The following is an 11,736-nucleotide window of genomic DNA, read 5'->3' on the forward strand; positions in this document are numbered from 1 at the left end:
TATTTGCTATACTTCGCTCTCTTTTCTCTCTTTTCTTTGTCAGAGTGGATGAGTAGAGTTCCTGAGAGGAAAGAAAGAGATGAGTATTTTCAGAATATTAATTTCAAAGGAATTATTCTAACAAATCAAGCCCTTTTCATCTAATTTGTTTTTGTATAATTTTTATGAATTCAATTCTATTTAAAATTTAAATTAATATTTAAAAAAATAAAGATAAAAATTGATTTAATCATGTAAATTGAATTCAAGTCATAAAAAAATTCTAAATACTCACTTATTTTAAAATATTATTTTACAATTAGATAATATTACTTCCATGGAAAAAAAAATATATCTTGTTTTAGAATTGAAAAAACATAATATCCATTATATTCTCAATCTTCACTACTAAAAACCTCTTTGGTACTTTTTAATTTATAATTATTCTTAAAAAAAGAATTCACCCTAAGTTTTTAATCTTTCATAAATTATTGTTTTTTTATAAATAAATTCTCAATTAAGTTAATAAAAAATATAATATTTCAAAAGATATCGTATATGAGGTCTAATAAGTCACGCACTTAAAAAAAATTATAATGTTTTCAGATTATTTACCATGTAATGTTAAAAATATATTTTATTTTACTATATTTTTTATAAAAATATTTTTCTACGGTAATTCCACCCGAGTTTTTACAGAGACGCGTGCAGCCCACTTTAGCATATACCTCAGCACTGCACTGCATTGAACTTGGTATAGACATCTCCTTCCTATGTACGCTTTGTCCTTCTCTCCTGTCTCTTTGAAACTCCATAAATCAAAAATCAAAACCCACAGATCAAAATTCTCTCAAAGAGAAACTTTTCTCATTCTTTTGAGTTTTAAATAATACCCATTGAAGGAAAAAATCGTGGAGATTGCTGGATGCTCTTCTGGTTTCAGTTCCTCCTCTAATGATGTCTGGGCTAAACTTGGTATTTTCAACTTCTCTTTCTTTCTATAGTTTGTGTTCTTTCTTATGTTATGCTCTCTTTGTTTCCTAAGAAAATGACTCACGAAACTGTTTTTAGCGAAGTTTAGTGTTGAAACTGACATTTTATTGGAAGTTAAATTGAAATGAAATGAGCCCAGATGAGGAAATTTAGCAAAGAAAGAAAATATCCTGGGTTTGGGTTCTTAATTTTCGTTGTTTCACTTTTTTTGAACGCAACCTGTTAATGTATGTGTGCATCCATTTTTGTAGAGGGATTGTTACTGTGAGAAAGTACTTTTGTTGAATGTGAGTGAATCTAATTATAGTGAGAGTACATTGGAGTTGGAAAGTAGGAGACTTTTTTAACATAAATCATGAATGATGAACATAAACCCTATTGGTTAATTCAATTTTACTCTTTTGTACTGAACATTGGCCTTTTCTTGCCTAACCAAGTATCAAATACTATACAGTTCCTGTGCCTATTTTGAATTGAGGGCCTGTAGAAGTCTGAACTGCCGATACCGGAGCCTTAGATATTTTCAATTCTATATGATAGTAGCTTCATTCTGCCTCTAATTTGTGTGACAATTCTGTTTGGTGCTGTTCGTGCTGAGAATCATATGCCCTGTTTACTTATTTGATCATTTACAAAGTGACCGTGTAATCGAATTAGAATTAACTGCAGTGTTTGACAGCAAGCTTTTCCTTGCTGGGATTTTGGATATCGATTTATTCTTCACTGTTGCAGTACCATCTGACTCAAGGGGTTACTTGTATTTCCTTGAACAGATCATTTTTTAGCTGTGCAATTCTTATCTCTTGTCTGAGAGGTCCGAAATCAATCTTGGGTGCTAAGAGCTGTTTAATCAGTTCATCAATTTCTATTTTAAGGTTTTCTGAGTAAAGTTTTAAATAGGTTTTTCTTCTCTCAAAGTAAGGAAGTGGATGGTGCTTTTGTCCTTTAAAATCCAAAAATCTAGTTTCCAATTGTTGAAAGAAGATTCTTATGGGCATGATGGTGCTTTTAGCATTATTAGAGATCGAGGTTGAAACTTATTTTTCATTTGTCTAATATCATGGAGGAGTTGATTTATGTATAGAAATTGATATAATTAACTAGTAACCCTCCAGAAATCTAAGACATGAATTTCTATATTATCAACTGTCTTCCTAGACAATTGACTAAATCACAGGCAAAGGGTTGCCTTCTTGTGGGAGACAGAGCTGTATTTAGTTGATGAATCATATTGCTTATAACTCTTGACAAGTGCATGTATTTTCAATCTGAATGCTCTGATTTCAGAGATGGGAACATGGAATGGCTTCATTTGCGAATGGTCCTTTTCATGGAGGAGGAGACTTTGGGACTAGGAAAAGGTAAAGGTAAAGGAAAGGGAATTATTGCAATTTCTATGAGAGATCTCTTTAAGCCAAAATTAGTTTTTGTTAACTTTGGGCATTCACTTAGTGTACCCCTCTCTAATTGTTCATTGATGTTTCTACCGTCTACTGCTACAAACAATAATGTTGTTAGCTTAATCTACTGCTACTGTCTACCAACTTTGGCTTGCAGAATATTTTTCTCATTGCTTGTTTACACATTCAATTCTTTCATCTAGATTATTTAAGCATTTATTCTTACTTATTCTGATATGATCTGTGTGTGGACTTTAGTTGCATGATCCTTATTAACTCTTCTTTCATTGCCTTGCCTTAGTAGTTCATCTAAAACCATGATAATTCTTGAAGTATTTGTGATTTCTCCATATAACTGTATGATTTTCTTTTTGTCTTTTTTTTTTCTTTTTTTTGTGGTTGTCAAGTTTGTGAACATGTTAGGGTTTGTGAGCATAATATCTCTAGGATTCCATTTTTGGCACATGAAAAAATCAGCATGGAGAATGCACGAGCTTTTGCTTTCCAGAATGTTAATCAGTAGTGACTGTACAAAGTTTGATAAGATTGACTCACATTTTTTGTTTTATAGATTACTTAATCAGTAGTGAGTGTACAAAGTCTGATAAGATTGACTCACATTTTTTGTTTTATAGATTACTTAATCAGTAGTGAGTGTACAAAGTCTGATAAGATTGACTCACATTTTAGATCACTTAATCAGTAGTGAGTGTACAAAGTCTGATAAGATTGACTCACATTTTTTGTTTTATAGATCACAGTAAGGTGTATTGGACAAATGGGAAGAACATTGCAGGATGTTATCTCGGATTGGATTGGGAAATTAAACAACAGAGAAATTGGTGGGTTGGTTAATTCTTTATCCTCAACTTGATGGTTTTAAAAGTGAGTTTGTTAGGTCCCAAAATCAGTTACCCTCGTGTTATTTTCTTTCTGAGGGCATTTAAAGATATATTTAAATATATCATGGGGTAGTGTTAATTTTAAATGAAATTCTGAAATATTTTGGAATGTATCTTAGGACAACGGTGGGAAATGGGTAATGACGTGTTATCTATAATGCAGAAAGAAAGGGATCTTTTTATTGTTTTCAGGATGAAATGTCTCTAAAATTTGGATATTGGTAGGTTCTATTTCTCATTGTTAGGCTAAAATAATACAACAGTATTTCCTTTGAGAAGGCTTTGATTTTTATTTTATTTTTCTCAGATTGTCTCTGGAAGATAACACTTTGGTTTTAATTTGGGCAGTTTTTTAAATCTTGCTGCAGGTCGAACTAGGATGCCATTGAATCTTGCTGAGATGATAACTGTTGGAACACATGTTTGCAAGTAAGGATGGATCCTTTCATCTTGGATGTTAAATTATTTCATGAAGTAATATACCTCCTTTTCATGGGTGTTGAAACAGACAATGATATTGTTAGTTTAGGGTGGATTCGTGTTTGTGTTTTATAAATCTTCCAAGAACTAATGAAGTTTTTGGAAACAATTTTATGCTGATATAAGATAGAGAACAGCTAAAACTACTGTCCGACAGGTAAACAGCGGAGTAGTATAAACATTTATGGGAATTTGTAGTCCTCTTGAAAGTCACAGCTGCTCAGCTACCTTCTGTGGTTGTTACTTTGTTTCGATTCTAATCTGTCTGGAATTTGATTTTCTATGGCGTTCTCATTCATGATTATGCACAGGCTATGTCTGGCCTGAAGCTTCACAAATGCCTGCTCTAACTAGCCTTTAATTACTGTGTAATAACAAAACCTCTGCTGTCTTATAAGAGGTGGAATCAGTTACCTCTAAACATCACTGGTGATAGATCATTTGACAAGCTTTTAATTTATATAATATTTATGAACAATTTGTAAAGTGGATTCCTCTCTACGCCTTCTGGAAAAAATGTAAGGTTAATCATAAATGTTAAATGATATATTTTTTTTTAATTTCTCTGTTGTGTCCCTAATTGTTTGATGCTGTGATTGTCATGGCAAATTGATCTCCTTTCTGCTATACTGGTTTTGGATTTCAATGCCTAAATATGTACGTACAGTTGGTTTTAAGCAGTATAGAAGCTTGTCTAAGCAAGTGGTTCGATTTATGTTTTTCAATGTATGATTTTCAGAAACTATACTCGATTTTTCTATGAAGAGTGCGGTTCCATGTATGATCTGGATTTCATGAGTGCTTTAGCCTTGAAGCAAATTCTCGAGCAAGCCATGGCCCATTTTAAGGTATGGTCCCTCCATTCATGATGAAGAGAAGATTGAAAGTGGAATTGGATACCCTGTCTGAAAATGCACTATTCTTTTTTTTTTCGTGTGTAATTGATGAAGTTGGTTAGAACAATGAGTGGTGTAGGTGATAACTTTTGTGGTGTTTGTTTTCGAAGAAACTGTGTTTTGTGATTTTTTTTTAATTTTTTTTATTGGAAATTTTTTTTTGTGTTTTACATCGTTTTGATAGTTGGATATCAAAAATAATTTTTAAAAGATATAAAAAAAATATTATTTTCATACAAAATTAAATTTTAAAAAATAACTATTATCATGTTCATTGACACTATATTCATCTTTTTCATAGTTGAGTGAGAAAGGACTAAGCATGAAGCAGCAATTCGTGCCAAATGCACTAATCATCCTTCGCCTTGGTGTTGGGTTAGGTTAACTTTAATAGCAAAAAATATTATTATTATTATTATTATTATTATTATTATCATCAAAAATAGTGATTCAGTTTTATTTTATTTTTATTCAAAGTGATTTGTTTTGGGTTTGACTCGGATTGGCTTAATAATCCAGTAATTTTGATCCTAAAATGAGTTAGATCCAAGATAAAGTTTGACAATTATGATTAACTATATAAAGGTTTATCTTAATTAATTATATAGAAGCAATCTGGTCCGACAAAAAAACTGATGCCGATTTATGAATTTAGAAAATCTTGTCGGAGATAATATCGTGTTATAGGGTATTTTAAAAAAAATGTTTTTAAATACATAAAAGTATTTTTTTATTTTTAATATCAATACATAAAAATCAAAAAAAAATAACACTAAAACAGATCTAAAATCAGAAAATACAGTAGCTCTAAACAGTCGCACAATTTTTTTCGAGCTATCATCATTATTGATAATGGGAGTCTATGCCAGATGATGATGACCCTCGGTGATAAATTAATCAACCTATAAACATGATCCATTTCTAGGTTAATCTATTAATTAATTTGGCAATCTTCATCAGCTATATATATTTGTATAATTTACTTGTTGATTACTTTGAATCAGCCACGTACACGGAAGTTGTTTATCAAAGAATCACATGTATCCAAATGGCAATTTTGGAAGTTAATTGGAAATACAGTTAAAATTATGTTTTTATAAAATTTAATTTTGTTATTTAAAATTATTAATTTTATATATTTAGATTATTTTAATTTGTTAATGTTAAAAATTAATTTTAAATTAATTAATTATTTTTAAATATAAAATATTTTAAAACATAATGTTTATCAAACTCCAAAAAAACCCTATTAAATAATTTTCCATAAATAGAAAGTGAGTTTTTCTGCCACAGCTTCTCTTTGTATATCATGCATATAATTACATAATTGTAATCATTAAACCTTTTAACTTGAAAAATATAAAAAATAAACCTTAATCCAAGTTAAATTTTAATTTAAACAAAAAAATTAAGGACAGTATTTTCAATGACTTGATTAACCTAATAATCTAAACCAAAAAAATATTAATTTAATCAAATTCAGTTAATATGATTATATTTTTAATGACTTGATTAACCTAATAAAATATGGTCTAAATCTAATGGGATTAACACCAAAAAAAATTAAAAAGAAAAACAATAAAATAATATTATTTTAATAAAAATAATTGATTGAAGATGACCTCATAATGTAATACTTTAGATTTTTTTTAAATTAGTTCTCAATTATACATACAAGCACCTCGGTAATGGATTGTTGGACATGAATTCTTCCCTCTTTCGTGACCTCCAATTTCTTAAACGTGTTTTGAATATTTTGTGTTGAATCAATTATTTTCGAGAACTTAAATTTTGAATCATGGAAGACAGACAGGACAAGAGATTATAAATAATAATAAATAATAAATAATTTTTTATTTAAAGAAAAGGGGTCCTTCGCCTCTCACATGTCCCTTTCAGAACTGAACATTGCTTAGACCATCCATTACTACCTCTCGACCTCAAATAGAACAATGTGACAAAGGGAGAAGAAAACGAAGGAGTTAGGTAAAGGGTATGGTACCATCTTTTCCTTCTAGAAGGCAAGTCCAATCCTCAAATTTACGCAGATGACACTACTCTCTTCTCTTCTATTATTTTTTTTATTTTTTTATATTAATATAGTATCTGAATATTAATTTTATAAATTCTAAAATTAATAATTATATAAATTTTTAATAATTATTATATAAACAATCAAAAACTCGAATATGAAACGAATCTTCCCGATTCAAGAAAATTACTACAATGTGATATAACCAACTTACTACGCCGTTTGTTTTCCCAATTTAAAAAATAAAAAAATTGAAAATATTAAATAAAAAATAATATAAAAAGCAATTATTACTACAGTATCGACCTAACTGTGATATAGTATTAATTCAAGAAACTAGGTAAGAGTTAAAAGTAACAGGTGAAAGAGACAACATTAAAAAGAGACAGGAAGCAGCAGAAGCAAGAATTTATGAGAAGAGACAGAGGGTAGTTGTCTACCTGACATAGCCCTTCTACCTGCCAAAAACAACATGTTCTTTTCCAACCTCTACACTCATGCTGATCTGCCAATGAGACCCTTCCTTGTAATATTCTCCTCTTTTGCATTTAGCCTTCCTTTTGTAGTGTTATTAAACCACGACAAGAGTTGATCGGGTGTAAATCTTTTAGTCTGAATTATATTTTAAAATTTTATTTAAAAATTTATATTATTAGATTGAATCACTTATTTAATATAAAATTATAATTTTATTTATCAAATAATTATAAATTTAAACCTCAAAAATTCTTATTTTGTTTATTAAAAATTAAATATAAAATAATACGAGTTTATCTAAATTTTAAACTCAAAGTGATTTTATTTAAAATAATATATTGAAAAATTATATAAATTATTAAATTGAAATAATTTTTTTATATTAATATAGATGATATAAGTTAATTTGTTTTTTTTATGAAATCAAAGTGATATTGTTGTTTTGACTGTCTATCGAGCAGATACAAATCAACTTGAGTTTTGTATCAAATTATATTAAATTAACTTTAAAATAATTTTTTAATCCAGCAAATAATAATTTATAGTTCGGGTTCCTTGTTTAGCCACGAGGTGCAAATTCTAGGGGGATAAAAAATAGCAATGCACTTGATCCGGGGTTGTTGGCATTAAAAGTCTCTATTCAACCTTAGGCCATAAGATCGTCCTGTTTTTGATGCCATACAATTTCAAACAGGTTTATGGGAATCTTGTTCTCATTTCTGTCAATTTGGTGCTTCCATGGATTGGGTGACTTTAAATTTAAAATAAATAAAATATTAAAAAATTAATTAAAAATTAAAAAAAAATATAATATTAAAGAATGAAATAAAAATATCTAAAAAAACCCAAAAAAATTACCAAAATAAACTCAAGTTGATCTTTTTAATAAATTATTCATGAGACCGAGTTAACATAAAAAACAATTAAAGAATTATGAAGTAAAATTCCCAATAAGTTTAATTTTCAATCAAGTTAATGTTAAAATATAAAAATAAAAAAAAAATAACTTTCAAAAAGAAGGACTAAAATAGATTGATTAAGTCAACTTAGATAAATTCACCAAACTCACTTACATAAAAAGCAAATAAAAAAAATATTATATAGTTCAATTCTCAACTAACTCAATATTAAAAAATAAAATTAAAAAATAAATCAACTAAAAAAAATAAAAAAAAATATTTGAATCAATTCATGTTAACTTTCAAAACTCGAAACTTGAATTATGAAATTGTAACAACCATATTAAAAGTAAATTAAAAAACTTAATTCTCAACTAATTGAACGATAATACCAAAAATAATAATTCAAAAGGAGTGTATTAAAAAAAATTCAAATCAATCCGGATTATCCTTCCAAACTCGCAATATGAGATTATCCTATAGAAAAAAAATAGCAATTACAAAGAATAAAATAAAAAAATTAATCAAGTTTTAAAAAGAATTCAAAAAATAATGAGGATAAAAATAATTATAGGAGAAAATTTACAAAGCAAGGCACCAAAATCAAGCTAATAATAGAGAAAAGAGAGACGAGGAGAGAAAAGGGATGTACACATGCAGCTTCAAATGAGGCCATACATGCCTCCACATGCAGCGAGACTCCTCTCACATGATGGCATGTGAGTGTACACGCTGGCCATTCTTCTCGTGCCCCTTCGATTTCATATTTACTCTTGTTTTAGTTTTAAATTTCATCACTCAAACCTTAATTATTTTAGATTAATATAATTGATTTTATTTTACAAAACAATGCCATAATTTTTTCTTGGCATCACCATACCTTTATATATAAATAAACAAAACAAAATGACAAATTTAATCCCAAATAAATCTAATTCAAAATAATCAAATAAAAAAAGTTGAATAATGAAAAAAAATGATGAACATTTTTCGTTATCCATCCAATTAATTTAGTCTCTAATGTCATAAAAAATATACTTAATGTTTGTTCAATCTTCAAATTCAATCTCCAAAACACTTTAATTGTTTTAAATTAATAAAATCTTATTTTATCTCAACAAACCAAGCTATGGAATTTTCATTAATTTTGTGTGACCCCTAAACTAGGTAAAAAAACAAACCATCAAGTCTAATTCCAAACTAAAATAAGATAAAAGAAATAAATTTAAAAAAAATCAATTAAGAGACCAAAATGAAAAGAAACTGAAAGAAAAAATAATTTTAAAATTTTAAAAACACTATGAAAACTAATACAATACACAATGTTTCTCTCTATTGCTATAGTGAATAGCCCATGATTATTTTTTTTTAATTGTAATTGTAATGTGTTCGTAATCTTGTCAAATATAATAGAATGACAATACAAGCAGTGTTTTCATTCAATGAAACATAAAACTTCAAGGACCAATATATCAATTTAGTAAAAATGAAATTCAAAGTAAAACCTCTAAGTAAATTACCATAAAATAAAATCATTAATTATCCGAGAAATTAAGTTCCTATTAAAACTACAAAGAAATTAATAAGAGCGAAAACTAAAGCCAAAACTCAGCATGGAACATTTTTCTAAAACTGTTGGGGTTAATTTTTCTTAAACCCTCCATGGTTTACATACATGTGAACTAGCCTTATCAAACTGATCCCCGGTCATCATCAAGCATCCAAAGGTCTGTAAAATCTATAAAGACTATCAGCTGTTACAAATTTTTCCACGGCATTACAACAACTACATGCTTGACTGTTCTTGAACCCTCGATTGTAAGAACACAAACATGCTGTTCTATGAACAACAGCAGGGGCACTGGAGGTAGGAGTAGCAGAGGTCCCAAACAACTGATATGTGACAACTTGTTCTTGATGCTGTTGGTTTGCTTGCTTTGAATCATTAAGATCATTGACAGAAGAAAGTTGAGATTGACATGGAAGACCAATAGAGAGCTCAAGATTGAGTTTATGATTTGGATACACTTCTAATTCTGCTGTCACGCCACTGCTACTATTGGAATCTTCAGCAGAGTCACTGCTGCCACCTACCTTGATAATACTTGAATCGCTAGCCTTCTTGACTATGTTGCTCATCATAAACTCTGGCTGGGCTTGAACAAATGAATAGTTTTGTTCTTCAAGTTTAAAGTTAGTAATCCTTTTGGTACCCATGTTGCTATTTTTATTGTTGGTGCTGTTTGTGGTGGTGGACGTGGTGGAGGAGGTGGTGGAGGAATTGAGTGGACGGTGAGTTTGAGGATCAATTCCACGGCTAAAGAGCTTTCTCTTGATATGAGTATTCCAATAATTCTTTATCTCATTGTCCGTTCTTCCTGGCAGCCTAGCAGCAATGAGAGACCACCTGGAAGATTTTCAAGAAATTAAAAAAAAAAATTAGAACCAAAACTCATCATAACCAGTTGAGATTTTGTTCTTGTGAAAAGAGATATTGCTCTAAAAGTTCATCAAAAGTTGAATATTGGAAACAAATACTGCTGCCATTTTTTACAAAGCTAGCTTTTCGCTTTTATTGGAAGAAATAAAGCGAAAGCAAAGCACTCACTTGTTTCCAAGTAAGCTGTGAAGGTTGATGATGAGTTCATCTTCTTCGTCACTGAAGTTTCCTCTCTTGAGATCAGGCCTCAGGTAGTTTATCCACCTCAGTCTACAACTTTTGCCACATCTAAGCAAACCTAAAACAAAAGTCAATAAAAGATATGAAGGGTGATCTTCTTCTTCTTCTTCATGGCACATAGAGTGGGGAGAAAGGAGAGAAGAAAGAAAAAAAGTTACCAGCTGCCTTAGGGAGAGACCTCCAACAACCTTCACCATGAGATTTGATATAATTAATGAGACGTTCATCTTCTTCTTTAGTCCACGCACCTTTGTTGGTGTGTTCTTTCTCACAACAAGGAGATCTGCCCATGATCTTCTTCCTTTTCTTCTTCGTGTCCAAATCAAGAGAGAAGAGAAGTGACGAGGGGGCAAAAAAGAGGATGTGTTTGTGTTAGAAATGTGGGAAAAGTCGAATAAACTGCTGGGAGGCAAATGCAAGAGAAGGGAAGATATATATATAAATGGGAGGTGGTGAGAGAGGGAAGAGAGAGTAGGGCTGCAATGCAATTGACTTGGGACACTACACAATTATTTAATTTTCGTTTTCAAGTAATGGCATGGGATTTGACTAAGTTGGTGAGAAAGATGAGTGGTTACAATTAAGTTAGTGCTGGATTTGGTAGGTAGCTCTACTTTCCTTCCATTTATTGGAAGTCAATTGTCTTTCACCTCTTGAAATTTGTCTATCTCTTTTTAGTTTCATTTCTCTAATAGTGTAGTGTTTGTGCTTGTGATTGGATTTTTTTTTTAAATTGTTTTCTTAAAAAAATAGATTTTTTTATTGTTCTAATACATTGATGTTATAAATAAAAATAATATGAAAATATTATTTTAATATATTTTTAATTAAAAATTACTTTTACAAAATATCATAAATCATACTAGAATAATCATCCTCACCTAACCTTTTAAACAAGAGAGGAGGGGATGGTGGTTATGAGGTGCCCTACATGACCAGCTTCAAGCATAAATGCATGACATATATATATAAAGTTTATTTTTAGTAGCATTGTGTGT

The 11,736-nt window shown here is 29.7% G+C and overlaps 2 protein-coding genes across 7 annotated transcripts; one reads left to right on the forward strand and one right to left on the reverse strand.

Annotated features, from left to right (window-relative positions):
* The first annotated feature begins 670 nt into the window (after positions 1–670).
* On the forward strand, positions 671–4,782 carry LOC105108592 (uncharacterized). Of its 6 annotated transcripts, none has more exons than XR_839087.1 (4): positions 671–954; positions 2,260–2,333; positions 3,127–3,214; positions 3,643–4,333. XR_839087.1 is itself a non-coding variant. In XM_011002943.1 (4 exons), the coding sequence occupies exons 1-4, from the start codon at positions 2,228–2,230 to the stop codon at positions 4,484–4,486; spliced, it is 420 nt and encodes a 139-aa protein (XP_011001245.1). In that variant the 5' UTR covers positions 1,800–2,227; the 3' UTR covers positions 4,487–4,782. The 6 variants fall into 6 exon arrangements, 5 of the variants coding, with proteins under 5 accessions (XP_011001245.1, XP_011001247.1, XP_011001246.1 ...); XM_011002943.1 differs by lacking the exon at positions 671–954 and adding an exon at positions 4,348–4,782 and having other exon boundaries at positions 1,800–2,339; positions 3,623–3,703; XM_011002945.1 differs by lacking the exon at positions 671–954 and adding an exon at positions 4,494–4,782 and having other exon boundaries at positions 1,800–2,339; positions 3,623–3,703.
* Positions 4,783–9,593: 4,811 nt separating this feature from the next.
* LOC105108593 (transcription repressor MYB6-like) lies at positions 9,594–11,222 on the reverse strand. The gene is made up of 3 exons (XM_011002948.1): positions 10,897–11,222; positions 10,667–10,796; positions 9,594–10,465 (listed from the first exon to the last, which is right to left on the reverse strand). Exons 1-3 carry the CDS (start codon positions 11,027–11,029, stop codon positions 9,772–9,774), a joined length of 957 nt encoding a protein of 318 aa, XP_011001250.1. The 5' UTR covers positions 11,030–11,222; the 3' UTR covers positions 9,594–9,771.
* Positions 11,223–11,736: the final 514 nt, after the last annotated feature.

The sequence above is a fragment of the Populus euphratica genome, unplaced genomic scaffold (genome assembly GCF_000495115.2).
Source record: "Populus euphratica unplaced genomic scaffold, PopEup_1.0 scaffold196.1, whole genome shotgun sequence".
NCBI classification, from domain to species: domain Eukaryota; kingdom Viridiplantae; phylum Streptophyta; class Magnoliopsida; order Malpighiales; family Salicaceae; genus Populus; species Populus euphratica.

What these genes read in the sequence shown, in the direction of transcription:
- LOC105108593 (XM_011002948.1), bottom strand. Translation starts at nt 11,029, where the DNA reads ATGGGCAGATCTCCTTGTTGTGAGAAAGAACACACCAACAAAGGTGCG. An exon ending in GTCTCTCCCTAAGGCAGCTG is followed by an intron (nt 10,797 to 10,896) that starts GTAACTTTTTTT and finishes CTTTTGTTTTAG; the next exon opens with GTTTGCTTAGATGTGGCAAA. An exon ending in CACAGCTTACTTGGAAACAA is followed by an intron (nt 10,466 to 10,666) that starts GTGAGTGCTTTG and finishes AAAATCTTCCAG; the next exon opens with GTGGTCTCTCATTGCTGCTA.
- LOC105108592 (XM_011002943.1), top strand. Translation starts at nt 2,228, where the DNA reads ATGTATTTTCAATCTGAATGCTCTGATTTCAGAGATGGGAACATGGAA. An exon ending in ATTAAACAACAGAGAAATTG is followed by an intron (nt 3,215 to 3,622) that starts GTGGGTTGGTTA and finishes TAATTTGGGCAG; the next exon opens with TTTTTTAAATCTTGCTGCAG. An exon ending in GTTGGAACACATGTTTGCAA is followed by an intron (nt 3,704 to 4,347) that starts GTAAGGATGGAT and finishes TGTTTGATGCTG; the next exon opens with TGATTGTCATGGCAAATTGA.